This window comes from Nilaparvata lugens, chromosome 2 (genome assembly GCF_014356525.2).
Source record: "Nilaparvata lugens isolate BPH chromosome 2, ASM1435652v1, whole genome shotgun sequence".
NCBI lineage: Eukaryota > Metazoa > Arthropoda > Insecta > Hemiptera > Delphacidae > Nilaparvata > Nilaparvata lugens.
The window spans coordinates 60,713,691-60,729,761 of NC_052505.1; the positions used below are offsets into that span (position 1 = coordinate 60,713,691).

The 16,071-nt window shown below is 35.8% G+C and overlaps 1 protein-coding gene across 1 annotated transcript in view; it reads right to left on the reverse strand.

Moving 5' to 3' along the window:
- LOC111050835 (alpha- and gamma-adaptin-binding protein p34) overlaps nt 1-11,866 on the reverse strand; it is a 36,850-nt gene extending 24,984 nt beyond the window's left edge. Inside the window, exons 1-2 of the mRNA XM_022337202.2 lie at nt 11,680-11,866; nt 10,003-10,187 (exon numbers count right to left, since the gene is read on the reverse strand). Of these exons, the coding sequence (XP_022192894.1) occupies nt 10,003-10,187; nt 11,680-11,755 (261 nt within the window). The 5' untranslated portion in view covers nt 11,756-11,866. The remainder of the gene's footprint in view (nt 1-10,002; nt 10,188-11,679) is intronic.
- Between the last annotated feature and the right edge of the window lie 4,205 nt (nt 11,867-16,071).

The following is a 16,071-nucleotide window of genomic DNA, read 5'->3' on the forward strand; positions in this document are numbered from 1 at the left end:
ATTGAGATTTCTAAGATATGAAAACGCAAATGTTTTGTTTGTAGTATCCATTAATTCAAGGTAATTCATTGAATGAAGTAAGAATCAAGGATTTGAATGAAGTAATTTTTTTCTCGAATACCTAGTTGTTTTCAACCATTTTTTTCACTGATAAGTAAAATATTAATTGAGAAAACTTTGAAGTAATATTTTAATATTAACCATTTTTATTATTTAAATAATAGTTCAACCATATGAGGGTTGAAATGTTATTTTTCTTTCTGTTATGTGCACATCATCAATGACAATGACAAACTCCCAACAAACGTTTATGAAGATGGTAGGTTTTATGGATGGAGAGGGGTTGGAGGAGGATTGAAGAGAGATAGTTTAATTTGTCAAACAGGGCATGCAAAGAAACTTTCATTTAGCCGTATCAATCAAATTCAACTAATCTATGTAACAGAAATTCCAACACAAAAATACCACCAACAAATAGGACAGCTAACCAAAAGGGTCATACAGATAACAACTCGTTGAGGATTTATTACATGAATATCAAGAGAGGACTACAGGGAAAGATTGAACAAATGCAGTTGGAGCTCAATCAACACTCTCCTGATATTGTTATATTGTCAGAGCATGGCTTAAGACAGAAGAAGCTTATAACCACCAATATAAGTACCAGGGTAAACACTTGTAGCACACTTCTGTCGAAAACAATTCTTATGGGGTGAAGTAGCAATTTTCAGTAAGGACAACACAAATTTCTCAATATAAGACATTAGACCAAGTGAAGCATATCATCCAATGGAACAAATATTTGAAATAGCACAATACAATTCCAATTATTCAAGACATTAAAAATGCTGGTAGTTGGAGCTTATAGATCCCCAAACCCTAGTACTGTCAATGACTTCCTCACTCAACTTGGACTTCTACTTCAGGACTACTCAGCTAAACACTTCAAAATATTGATATTAGGTGGTACAATTATTGATTCATTAAAGCCTGATGCTGCCTGTTTTATTGAACTGAAGAATGCCTTGACTCAGCATGGCTGCAATATTTACAACTTACCAGCAACTAGAGTAACACACACCTCAGTTGCAAGCATAGATGGTTGCTATCACAATATACCAGCCTATATCATACAAGCTTCAATATATGGGAATCAAATCTCTGATCATAAATCAATACTGCGCACAATAAATTGAATAAAAGCTAAAAATGACAATAGAGTAATAAAGTACAAGTATTGCAGAAATTACTCAAATTGAAATTTAGAAAAGCTAAAATTTATACTTAGCCGTGTTGACTGGAGACAAGTGACAAGACAATCAACAACTGAAGCAAAATATGAAAACTTTATTAGAATAATGGGGTTGAAGAAAGGAGACGGGGCCGCGCTACCTGTACACTGGGCTATTGTTCCAAAAAGGTTCATCCTGCAACTCTCAACTATCACACTCTATTGTCCTCTGATTCTGCTTCATCACCCTCATTAGTAGCCGGAGTGGCCCCGTCTGCTTTCTTGAAGGCAGTTTTAGCTGGTAGGGACTCATCTATTACTTTCCACCTTACCTGTTACTTTTATTCTCACTTTATTATTGAATCTAGATCAGTGTTCAAGTACTTGTTATTCAGTTATTCTTAATGGTTCATTTTGATGAAACTCAACTTGCTCACAAGCTGTATACAGACTAACTTGAGTTACATACAATTCATGGTTACACACCATGTGCGCTATTCATCAGCTGATGATATGTCTATGTAATTTATCTAGTATCATCATGTACACTGAATATAATAGGACGTAAGAATAAGTATAAAAGGACGTAATCTTTATTAAAAAATAAAAAATAGTACGTTCTTAGTTTGACTAAATTTGTACTTATAATCGACAGTAATGTGTGTGTTTATCCAAACAATGTAGGCTTCCACTGGCTTACAGCTGAAAATGCCTTTAAGTAATCAGACTGGGCCACCAATTTATTCCTCGGAGTGGAATCCTTAACAATAGTCCACGAAAATGTCGAAACTCATTAACAATAGGCGACCACTGAAGGGTCACTAGAACTTCTACCTGTTCATCCACTGCTTTCGGCGGCCCCGTCTCCTTTCTTTTACCCGAATAATGCGTCAGAGAATAGATGAGATAATGCCGAGAGAGTCTAAGAAGATGACTTCAATGAAAAACAACGTATTTTTGGATAGCGAAACTATACAATTGAAAAATAGCTTAAATCAGGCACATTTCAAGTTCACACTAACAGGCTCATACGAAGATAGATGCACCTACGAGGAAATAAAAAAACAGTATGAAGTAGTGGTGAAAAACATGAAGAGGAGCTTCATTAATACAAAAAGCCAACAGTCACAAGATAAAAGAAAGGAAATCTGGGAAATTATCAATGAAGAGAGAGGGAAGAAATATTCAAACAATAAGGATGACATTTGTCTATAACAACATTATTGTCACCGACCCATACCAGATCAGTAATCTTCTGAATGCTGCCTTCATACAGCCACCAAGTGATTGTCAGGAGCAACTAGATGCAGTACCACAACTTGCCAAATTTAAAATCATCACGCACATGGAGCTCGTGGGAATAACTCTCAGGTTATGACGAAATTACCAGTAAAATCTTTAAATACTGTGTCAAGGGAATCATGACGCCACTTCTCGACATTGTAAACTCATCTATCAACCGGGCAGTCTTCCCAGAAAACCAGAAGGTATCTAAGATTTACCCTAAATATAAAAAGGTAACAAAACAGATCCAAAAAACTATAGACCGATTGCTATCTTAACCATAATATCCAAAATAATTGAACGTGCCATATATGATCAATATTGATAAAACACCTTGAAGAAGGTGTTTATTAATAACTTCGTGTATTAATACGTGTGTATTAAGGTAACAATTATTATTCTAATCTTGGAAACAAACACATTTCTGACTTGCCTTGAATATATGATAGATAGATTACGATATACGACTACGATACTAGGCTGAGCTACTCAAATAAAAATATTCAACTCACATGAAAATGTTCGACTCAAATGAAAATGATATATATTCTTCTTCTTTTATTTTTCTTCGTGTATATTAAGGTGCTTATACTGATAGCTTGATATCAGTATGCAAACACGGCTTCAGGGGACGCAGCACACCAACAGCAATTTCGGATTTATGCAACAATATAAAAAATCTGGTGTGGTACACTCACACAACTTTCCTTGCTCATTGAACTGTAAGCCTCATTCTCAAACGAGAATAATTTAGGGGAATAACATCATGACAATTATTGGCGGCAACATATTATTTGCAACTACGATCAGACTACTGTATATGTGTATATATAATTATTGTTTTCAGAGTACTTTTTCCTTCTTGTAAATTGTGAAATTAGATGATTTTTTTTAAAGTCGTCAAAACAGCTGTTCTACAGATGAAATATCTTGACTATGACTGTGTACTTTTTATAAACTGCTCTACCTACCTCATGCACGAGATGGTGGTTACAAAGTCCATTTCTCAAGGATAGGGTGGACTCCCCATTAGTTTCCCAGAAAAAAGACTGATGCCAGTTGATGGATCTGATGAATAACTATACAGGGTATGAATTTGAAAAAAAATCGTTAGAGCTGTTTTTGAGAAAATCGTGGAAAACATGGTTTTTAGTCATTATCCGCCATTTTTCTCAATAATATTACGGAGCTCCTGAAATTTTCCCAGAAATGAGACTCATGCCAGTTGATAGGGCTTATAGATAGCTATCTATGATATAAATTTGAAGAAAATCGTTAGAGCCGTTTTCGAGAAAACCGTGAAAAACATGTTTTTTTTGTCATTATCCGCCATTTTTCTCAAGAATATTACAGAGCTCCTGAAATTTTCCCAGAAATGAGACTCATGCCAGTTGATAGGGCTTATAAATAGCTATCCATGGTATGAATTTGAAGAAAATCGTTAGAGCCGTTTTCGAGAAAAACGTGAAAAACATGGTTTTTTAGTAATTATCCGCCATTTTTCCGCCATCTTGATTTGAATTTTATTGAATTTCTTATTGTCGGATCCTCATGGTATAAGGACCTTAAGTTTAGAATTTCAAGTCAATCGGTTGATTAGGAATGGAGTTATCGTGTTCACAGACATACACACACACACACATACACACACACACACATACACACACACAGACCAACACCCAAAAATCATGTTTTTGGACTCAGGGGGACTTGAAACGTATAGAAAACTTGAAATCAGGGTACCTTAATTTTTTTTGGAAAGCAATACTTTCCTTACCTATGGTAATAGGGCAAGGAAAGTAAAAATGTGGGGAGAGCGCAAAACCGTGTCTGGCCTTTTCATTGGTCTACAGAAAGCCTTTGACACCCTAAACTGGAAAACTTTAAAAATGAAATTTAAAAAGGTCTACATTGTGGGTAATGTTTTGAAGTGATTGGGGGATTATGAGCCATAAACAATATGTTGAAATAGACCCTCATAAAGAAAACAGTATCGCACTCTATAAATCCTCACTTCTAACTGCAAATAGGGGTGTGCCCGAAGGGTTCATACTTGGGCCGATACTGTTCTTGATTTATATAATTATGTAAAGAGATGGACAAAAGAAGTAATTGCATTCTTTTAGCGGATGATACAACAATACTTATACCACATGAATCTCAGGATGTGACTGATGCAGCACTGGAGGGGGCAACCAACTCTTGCAACAAATTAAACCTCACAATCAACAGACAGAAAACAGTGCACATCAAATTCAAACCTTCAAATGCTGGCCTGGAGGATCTTACCAATAACCAAATAACATCAGCTACATACACCAGATTCTTGGGCATCATAATAGATAGCAAATTATTCTGGCAGCATCACATTGAACACTTATCATCTGCAGCATATGTTATTCGAAGACTATGTAATATATCGGGGAGAAAAACAGCATTCATTGCGTATCATGCTCTGTTCACCTCTCATCTGAGATACAGTATTGTGGCATGGGGCTCAGCATCACAGATACACCTGGACAGGATACTTGTAATACAAAAGAAGACCCTAAGAGCAATACTGGGAGTAGACAGGCTGGAACACTACAAGCCGCTCTTTAAAGAATATCAACTACTGAAAATAATATCACTGTATATTATTGAGACCACGATCCTGGCACGAAGAGAAGAACCCTCATTAAGGAGTGACAAGCATTGATACAATACAAGGAATATAAACGATATTGATCTCCCCAAGCACCGCCTCGAAAAGTTCAAGGAGTCCCCAGCATATGCGGGTTTATATTTTTTCAACCTGCTGCCAACAAAACTTAAGGCACTGGATAACAACAGGTCGTTTGCCATTGCACTCAAACGGTACCTAATAGCTCGGCCTTACTACAAAGGTTGCCTTAGCAACAGAGTTGAAAATTTTTAATTTCTCAGTTTTATAACAAAATTTAATATTTATCTCATTTTTTGGACAAATTTTATTTTCTGTATGTGTTTATCAAAATAAGTGTATTTTGAACTATCAATTTAAAGCTGAGTTTTTGTAGGCCGGACATACTTACTTACTTACTTCATACTTCTCTCCTTAGTCGTGACCAGATATCTGGATTGACTGTGTCAGAAAGTGGACCTGACTTGGTGCTTGTCGTAGGGTTGACATATAAACTATGTCAATAATATACACTTATTTACGTTTGTAAACTTAGTCAAACATATAAAAATATAAAACATTTGAGAATAGTAATTTTTCAAAATTTCCAAGATGGCCTTGCCTGTAGGCATCACATTAATTATCACTCGACGTTAGCTGATGTTTCTAGTGGCCTCAAAGTATTCCTCCACTGAATAGAATGGAGACTCTATTAACCAGTTCTTGATTTTTGTTCTGAAGCTCCTGTCGTCCAAGTTCTTCACACTGTCAGTTAAGGCGTTGTGAATCCTCAGGCCTAGTATTGAAAAACAATCATTCTTCTTACTCAGCCTGCAGAAAGGGATGTCTATTTTCGCTTTTCCTCTGGTGTTGTAAGAGTGTCTGTCTTCTCTTCTTGTGAGCAAGTGGAAATTATCCCTTGCGTGCAACAGGAAGTGCCAGATATATTGATTGTATATCGTGAGTATTCTCAGCTTGATAGAGATGGGTCGGCAGTGGTCCAAGAAGCCCGCCGAATCCAGGATCCTTAGAGCTTTCTTCTGCTGGAGCAGTTCATCTTTACAGCCTGGAGCATGTCCCCATACTGAAGTCCATAGTTGATATGGCTATGAAACATAGCAAAATACACCTCCACCAGATGCTTCCTGGAGATTAATAGCTTCAAACATCTCAGTAGGTACATCACTCTGGCTAGTTTCAGACAATGTGGCTACTCCAGCCAAGTTTAGTATCCAGTGTAAAACCCAGTAGCTTCACTTCTGTGAGATCGTCAAGCTGCCCCCAAACGAGAGTGCATGTTGTCTCCTGGGTTTTACTTTCATTAAGTATCAGCTCGTTGCTGGTGAACCACTACTTCGCCTGCTCAAAAATATCCGCTGCCAACCTCTTGGACAAGTCTGGCGCTCTACCCCTTGCGAGAATAGTGGCATCGTCAGCAAACATGAGTCCAATATTTTTAACGAAAGCTACCTTCTATTTTCTTTGATAAAACAATCAATGTTTGAGAATAATATTGCTGCTTGGGAAAAGCGCCTTACTTCTATGGAAGATATTAATTTCTACATTAGGAAAAGGAACAACAGCTATTAGGGCGGTTTTAATAAATAACCCCTTTCTTTCGCCCAAGTTAAATTTTGGCCGAATTTCCTCATTCTTTGCAAACAGATTCCACAACGGACACTTCTGAAGTTTTAAAAATACCCTCCATATATCATACTGAGTTATTGAAATTTCATCGAAATTATTCAAGCAGTTATCGCGATCGGATATACGAACAAAATTAGTCTTGATAGAATAGGATCAATTGATAAACTCCCATCATAAAAGTTTGTTTCATGAAAAATTAAAATTATCTATACTCCCAGGCTCTTACATTAGCTCTGATTGAAGCTCAGTTTGTTCTTGATAAGTGCATTTTAATTAGTTCTTCAACTTGGTGCCAAGTTAACAAACAGTTAACAACTGTTTCGAAGAGGTACTCTCTCTAGAGTTTAGTTCTATAGTAACATATGATATGGACATTTCAATTTATAATTAATTATAATAATTGAGAGATTGGGAGAAGAATAATATACATGCTAAAAGACGAACTTTAAACCCTTAAAAACCACCCTCAGAGTTGAAATATCGCCAAAAGATTTCTTAGTGAGCACCAAGGACGTTTGAGGAAGCTATATTCCAAGTTTTGTTGCAATCCATCCAGTAATTTTCCAGAAATCGTGATCAGTGAGATAAGAATTTTATAAGATAGATTACTCATTAATTTATCGCTCAGGCATCGGCCGGTTTGAGAGTCAGTGAATGTAAAAGGTGAATGCCAGAACTCAATTTTTAGTTTTTTTTTTATCAATAGTCAAGTCATAGTGTTATATCCAGACAGTAAACTTCATCTCAGAACGGGAAAACAGCAAGGAACCAACTTTAATAGTCGCACTTTCGGTTGCATAATTTCACCTACGTTTTCCTCTCATCTATATCCCATCCAACTGTCCACCTTTTACCTCAAATATAAGTAGGGAAACAATTCGATTAAAGACGATCGTATTGGATTTGGGATTTGGTGAGTGCATTTTCTGATTTTCTATGCTCTTTGTATGTAGTTTTCCTAAATGGATGTATTATTCAACTCAAAGATTTGATTCGTTTTATACAGTCCACTTCAGAGCATTTGGAACTTGTAGTTTGAAATATTTAAATTTAAAGAACCAGTATTTACGTAGCATTCTGGTCAACCGGATCGCATCGTCTCATTTATCTTGTAAAATACATTTGTTTTGGCATTCATTTTTCAATATATTCAATTCAATTTGCACTGTAAAATTGATTTCGAAATATGTATCATTATCATGCCAGTCGTTGCGTTGCAGACAGGACTGTACATTTGTGTTGTAACTGCTTGCAAAGCAGCAGTGCTTATCTGCTTGCTCAACAGAAACTCATTATTCAGCACTGCAGATAAAATTATCGCTTATTCCTATTTTGTATTTGTGATTTCTCTGTACAATCGTTGTACTATGATTATCATTTCGTTCTCGTTCGAAATCGTTTATTCTTGTTATCGTAATCTCATTATTTTTATTTTTTTCTATTGGTCAATACTGTAGCCATCTAGTCTAAAGACTAATGAGCTAATTTTTTCTATCCTAAATTACTACTTGAAAAATTGAACAGTGAATTTCTCATTAGGAACTCTTACTGCTATTGTTTAATTAATATGTACACTTATTGACTGCACTATAGAAGCTAGATTCACTCAATCACTGCTCTGCTCTTTCACTCGACACTACTTGAACAAGCACTACACTAGTTCAAACGGTTTCCTCCTTTTGAGCCTCCGCACCAACCCTCCATTGTCTAGCAGCTGGATCGCCTCGACGTTGTCATGCTGGTGCAGTCGCCCCTCGTGCCTCTCCGCATGCTTCTGGATCTCGGCGGACACCAGGTCGACGTGCAGGTCTCTATGAAGATCGCTGTTCCTGACATCCTCTTACATTCATTAGTGGCTTGGTTAATTGTACTAATGTTGGCCTCCAGTTTAGCTAGATCTACTTCTTGTCTATATTATTTGTTTTGCCCTGAGACATTGCTCATTATATTTATTTTTATCCTCATCAGTGAGGCTAGCCTTGCTCTGATAATTTAGTGACAGGACTATATTCTTGAGCAATTTAAGTCTAGGTGTGTACCATGACTTATTTTTCCTTTTATTATGGGACTGGTAACTTTGTAGCTTCAGTGGTATTGAAGGAAAAATGTTCTCGAATACTTCTGTGAATTTTTCGAAAAATGTATCAAATAACTCTTCTGGGTTATCCGTACAGCCAGGAAGTATCATTGTCCAGTTCACATTAGCTAATGCCATCTTCAATAGTGGAAACTTATCAAGATCGATTTTTCTCACTGATTTTTTATAATGATTGTACCAGGGCAAGGTATGGGGGGGTGTCACTCATCACGCTCCGCCAAACATCTATCACCACTGCATCGTGATCGGCACTCAAAGGGTCCTGAACAACTACATTATAGCTCCAAGTGTCAAGAGGAGTAGCAACAGTATCCAAGCAATTATTTCCTCGAGGGGCGCATGATTTGTGATGTACATTCCATGTGATGTACACTCCTTTGGAGTATGCACCTAATGTGTGATAAATACTGTTATTGACATTTAACTGGATATTTTTCAGATCACCACCAAGTACAATAGGCATTGCAACTTGAAAGACATTTGTCCATAGCATTAAAAAATGTTCAATATTACCATTTGGAGAGCGATAGACTGAGACAATAATAAAAGAATACTTATCAATCTTTACTCCTGCAAGTTCAATATCTGGCTCAGCACTGAAGGTACTCAGATCCAGACGATCATAACTTAAATTCTCCCTCAGGTATATTGCAGTTCCTCAATTCCTGTGAGTTATGCGAGAAAATCCAGTAGCAAATTTTAGATTTTCTATTACATTGAAGTATTCTCCACAGCAATGTCTCCCGGCTACATAGGCCAAAGAATTTATTGACTCATTGAATGGTTTTAATTTTTGTATTGGTCTATGAGTCTAAATGCATAAATAAAATACAAAATGACGGAGTATGTGAAAGAACATACATTTAGACATCTCACTGAACGGACAACGGACTAGAACTGCCGACTCAAACTCTCCCAAGGAGAGAAAACCTGACGATTCTCTGGTCACTCACTACGGAGAAGACGAAGCAAGTAACAAATAAGTAAGTATGAATTTAATTTGATTTGAATTCTTGTGTTATATATTTGCCCTATATACACTTTTCTAAAGAATTTCACTATTAAATGTGAAAATTACAAAATTAATCTTGAAATACTTACTTTATCACAATCAAAGTACAAAACAACCCCATGAACTCTTGAAGAGAATTGTTGTGATTTGAGCGCCTTATTTTCCAAGGTGCACAGATATACATCTGCTTTATAATATTTTGTATCAACGTGCCATGGGTGAGCTGACACATCTTCCTCCAACGTTATTGATTCATCCAGTTTGTTAATTATCACTAGAGAAAACAATTAAACATCGATTAATCTCAAATATAACGCCTATAAAATGGTACAACCTTGGGTATAGTACAACCAAACATATTTTTTATTAAAATTCCTGTAAAGTTCGATAATTTTTGTAAATTCTTTTAACATATTTTTTCTTGTTATATTTCAATGACCTGATACCACTTTTAGGTAATAACAGATTCTTTTTTGAGTTTTTAAATGTGTACCATGTACCATGTCTTTACACTTTAATCTACTAAAATGTATTTTGGTTTGGAAAATTAGTAAGTAAATAGTGAGGATTTAATTGTTTTCTTTAATTAATTTATTAAAAATCAAATCTGGACTAACTTGTGAATTATGAATCACTTTGTCAGGTAGGAGATTAAAACATAGATGGCTAAACCAATTTTTATTTCCAACCAACTTCAAAATGATGAATTGAAAAATACTCAATAAGTTTAACAGAAATTCAGCACTTGAAAATAGTACACTAAAATTGGAAAATTGCATACGATGTGATAACATTGAATGCGTATATGTGAAAGTGCACGTCATATCATGCATGAGCTGAAGAGTAACATCTGAAAAGTGACATTGAAACAAATTGTGACTTACATGTAGCTGCTCACATTGAAAGCAACCTGCAAGTACTCCAAGTACACACGTTCAGAGTAAGTGTTCCTATTGCTCTTTCCAGATTTTGTTCCTCATCTGCACGCTTGGTCATGCATAACCAAGCGTGCACTTGCAATGTGATCACACACGTAATATTTATAACACTTGATAGAGTCTATTACACAACTACACCCACCCCAGAGCAAACAGTTTTCTTTGCTGACTGAGCATGAACAGTAGCACTTTGACAGTTAATGCCAATTTATTGCATATACATAATAATATACATAATATAAATACATAAGAATTGAATTCACAAGGGTGTGAAATATCACAAATTCTATGTTTTTTTTTAAATAAGGGAAAACTCCAAAAGAAATGTTTTGTGTGTACTACACCCCAGTGTTTAAGGGTACCTACATAGTAAGGTGTAAGATACCTTACTGTACTAAAAGTGTAACGTAGTCAAGTTTAAATTTTGTCATTTATAATAATATATGGATGTCCTTAACTCAATGAAAAACCTACTAATTCACACTATTGGGCACATTAGCCTACACTGCCACATTGAACTATCATCAGAGATTTGAGTCCTAATTAGACCCATATTATACTACAGAGCCCACACATAGTAACTTATTATCTAATATTTTTTAAAAGATCTTGAAAATTGTAAATGAACTAACCTTACTGTTAAGTCTAAAATGAATTTAGAGTAAATTACTTAATATACTTGAAGCCTTAATTGTAAATTAAAACTGCAATATTATTTTCAATTAAGACTAAGAATGAGGAACAGGTGAAGGTAGAATTATATAAAAAAATGTTGGTAGAAAAGTAACTTAATTTACAGTTACTTATTCACTTTTCAATTTTACTCACATTTGACAATTTCCTCTGGTTTCTTCTCACAAGAACTTACAAATAAAACGCATGGTAATGGTTTACTTTCAGTCATAATACAAGTTTTGGAATATATTTATAAACAAATATAAAATAACTTGAATGAATTTGATTGCCTTGAGATAACCTGTCCTGTTTATGTTTTTTGTAGGTTATGTCAACTTTAACTTGTGATGGATCGATATTTCGGAGACAAATATCGATATTTTCCTTACCATAATGATCGGTTATCGATATTTTGCACATCGATATATCGGGTAGGTAGATGGCATTCAAATGGGGGTCGCCAAGAACTGCCTGTTCTTAAAACCCTTAGACAATTTATAGAGTAGATACGGCCAATTGTATATTCATACTGAAAGTCGTTGAAGCCAACATCTCTACTGCAAAATTCGCCCACGTTGACGTCACAACAGTTTGTTGTGTAAGTGTTTGTGGTGTTTAACTTACTTTGTTGTTAGCTTGGTTGTGACGTCAATATGGGTGGATTAGGTAGTAGTTGTTAGCTACAGAGGCTAGACTTCCCAGCGTGTCTACTCTATGAATGGTCTAAGTTAAAACCTTAAAACGGTGTACACACGTACGTTTGCCTCGGGTGAGCATACGTGTATGGGCTTGCATTCGCACGTGTGGACACTGTTCGCTGAGGCATTTGGGCGAACCGGAACCACAGAGAACATCCTTCTCTGTGCCGGAACCCTGTCAGTATTTTGGCGTGCTCAAAGGCGCCTCGGGCGAGCATTGAATGTACGTGTGGACGCGATTTTGCCATACGGGTGAGGCAAAACGTAAACATTCAATGATTCAATGATTTATTTCAGCCAAAAAAAATACATCAAGTACATTAGGCTAGGTCAATTTACAGATAAGTCATATTATTACAATAACAAATATATTATCAACTTAAATTATTATCACAGAATGCACTAAACTTATTCTTTAGGAATATAATATACATGCAAAATAAGTTTTAATCCTTAGAGATGAAATTAATACAGCCTAAAAATGTAATGTGGTTAACTTTCAAATATAATAAAAAAGTAATTACTATACAGATGAGCTGGCAATCATCGAATTTAGGTTGGCCTCCCTGAATTCATTAATAGAATAGAAGGGATTGGAGATCAACCATGACTTCAACCTTCTATTGAAAGTCTCAAGGTCAGGCTTCTTATTTCGTTAGGTAGCATATTAAAAAACCTAATACCAGATGAGGGAAAGCTTCTACTTGTTGGCTCCAATCTGACTCTTAACTGGAATATATTCTGGTTTCTCCTTGTTACATGACCATGAATCTCATTAGCTAAAGTGAATGAATCTAGATTTTTCTTCACAAACGTCAAGCACTCATATATATAGAGATTGAAGACTGTCATCACTTTCAACCGGATGAACAGTGGCTTACAATGATCAATCCTTCCAGCCCTCACCACAACCCTAACCGCTCGCTTCTGCAGCAACAGGACCCTATCCACACTGGTCGCATGTCCCCATAGGATTGTTCCATAGGCTATATGGCTCTGAAAAAAGGCAAAGTATGCTTGACGCACAAAAGTGTCAGGCACACAATCCACAAGCCTCCTCAACAAGAACACAACCCTACTGAGTCTGATGCATAGTTGATCTATATGAGTCTTCAACGTCAACTTACTGTCCAGGGAGAACCCCAACAGTTTCACAGTATCTGTAGTGGAATTCTGGGGATTGAGACTAAAAACTAGCTCCTGAGTCTTATCATTATTCAGGGCAAGTCTATTTGCACTAAACCACTGGGAAGCACTATCATACAGCTCTCTAACAACCAACTTGGCAGACTCGATACTATCATGCTCAGCAAAAAGAGACGTATCATCTGCAAACAGAAGAACGCCACCATTCACTGAGTAATAAAGGTCATTTATTGAAATAAGAAAGAGCAAAGGCCCCAGAACTGACCCTTGTGGGACTCCGTAGTGTAAAGGAGCAGAGCCTGACAATTCTCCATTCCAGTCCACAACCTGGGACCTATTACCGAGATAAGATTTCATCAAATTAATAGCACTGACTCCTAGACCATACCTCTCTAGCTTTTTCAACAAAAGATCATGTGAAACACAGTCAAAGGCACGTGTCAAGTCACACATCAGAAGTGAGGATGATTTTTTACCTTCAAAAGCATCTTGGATTGATTGTATAAGAGTATGAACGGCCAACACAGTGGACTTTCCCTTCCTAAAACCAAACTGAGCAGGAACCAGCAGATTATTGTTCTCGAAATACTCATAAAGCTGGACACATAATACTGTTTCATAAATTTTGGCAAATACTGGAATAATGGAAATGAATCTATAATTACATACATTGTCTACAGCACCTTTCTTGTGGACAGGGACCGTTCGTGAAACCTTGAGCTCATCCGGGAAGACACTCTGATCTATACACTTATTAATTAGACAAGCAAGTATTGGGTACAGAGGAACAATGATCTGTTTCAGAAAAGCAACACTCATACCATATATATCTTTTGCCTTTGAGGTGCTAAACCCATTCACAATATTGATAATATCATCACCTGTAACATGACTCCATTCAAAATTAATTTCAATGGCTGGGATTTTTTGAAGAGTGGTGAATGCATCACTTGAACATTGTATATTGTTAACAATACCCTCCACAGATGTGACATAAAACTTATTGAACTCATCAGCAGTTGCAAATCTTGGATCAGTTCCTTTAGATTTGGGCTTGTGGGAATTTATAAGCTCCCAGGCAGCTTTACATGGGTTTTGAGCCTCAACAATGAACCTTGCATTGGCACTTTTCTTAGCCTCCCGCAATCTAAATCGGTATTCCTTCTTAAGTCTAGTAGCTAACTCTAATAGATAAGGCCTACTCCCAGCTAAATCACCAACCATCGAAACCATGTCTCTCATTTGGGCTAGCTCATCAGTGAACCAATCCTTCACCTGTGGAGTGGAGTTCCCCCTCTTTGTTACAAACCATTGAAGGCGTCATAACCTAATTCCAATGAATTAGGTTAATGAATGACAAATCAAATTGTGATCCAATAACTAATTGTAAATTGTAGGATTTTTGTAATTTTGTAGGATATGTGGATTGTCAAATATTTCTTTTCATACATAAGTATTTTTATATTTTCATCAGTCATGTTTCATGCAGGCTAAGCCTAGTGCCAAATGATCGTTTCAATGAATATTGTGCTTAGGTTGATTCATTATCATTATTTGCCAAGTAATAAAATATAAGTTTCGGTAATATTATATTAAATATTTTATTTCCATAGATCCAATATAGGTATCCATATTCCATTCCATTAATTTGTCTTATATTGTAATATTTTGTGAACTATGAAAATATTGTCTGCTAAATTTGTATTATAAAAAATATTATTTGCTAAAATTGTCTATAAATTCTTCATCATTGCTATTGTTTTATTTTTCCCGTTCTTATAATACCATATGTAGTTGTTTATTATCTTATATCAAATATAGGAGTAGAGAGTATAGTTAGGTACCTATACTTAAGTTGCAAAACGAATGAGAAACAGTTTCACAAAATATTGTGATAACGGTTAATTTATTATTATTTGCCATCTAATAAAATATACAGTAATATTAGCGATCTATAATAAATGTTTTATTTTCCATATCCTAAATACATGGTAATAGGAAAATATTTTAAAAATGAGATTCATTTGCTAATAGAATGGATCAAAATCTGTAGTGAGGTAGGTTCACTAAATTAGATGTTTGGTCGAGTTAAAAATAATGTTCAATGAACAAATCATTGTATCATATGGTAATGGAAATGACAAAAAGTTGAAATAGTTATTTGTGCAACTAGTGCGCAAAGTGACAGTTTGCTGCACCGAAAGAAACGTTTACGCCCGAGCCGTAGGCGAGGACGGAATGGTTTGTTGAGTGCAGCATAGGAACTTTGCGCACGTATTTCACATTAAGATTTTCCTACAGTTACCATTGAATATGAAAAGTGGGTAATTATGGGTAAAATTCCCTGAAATGCATTAAATGTTTTTCTGTGTAATTTTATTATTGATAAAAACCTTAATTTGTTGTCAAATTGAATAAAAATGTTGTCCTTGGTTATAATATCCAATACTAATAATTTGCGCATTGTGCTTTGTTGCACCTCTGCTCACTATAGCAGCCCAGTCACTGTTACCAACTTCATTTTGATTTTGCTGCACTGTTGCTCCATATAACCTACTAAGTATTTTGCGTTGCCATGTTGCAAATGTGGAGTGCAGAAAAATTTTTCCCGCACTAGAGCGGAAAAGTGATTCTTTGCGTTCTGTAATCAGTGCAGCAATGGCCACTTTTCAACATAACTGTAGGAAAAATAATTATAATG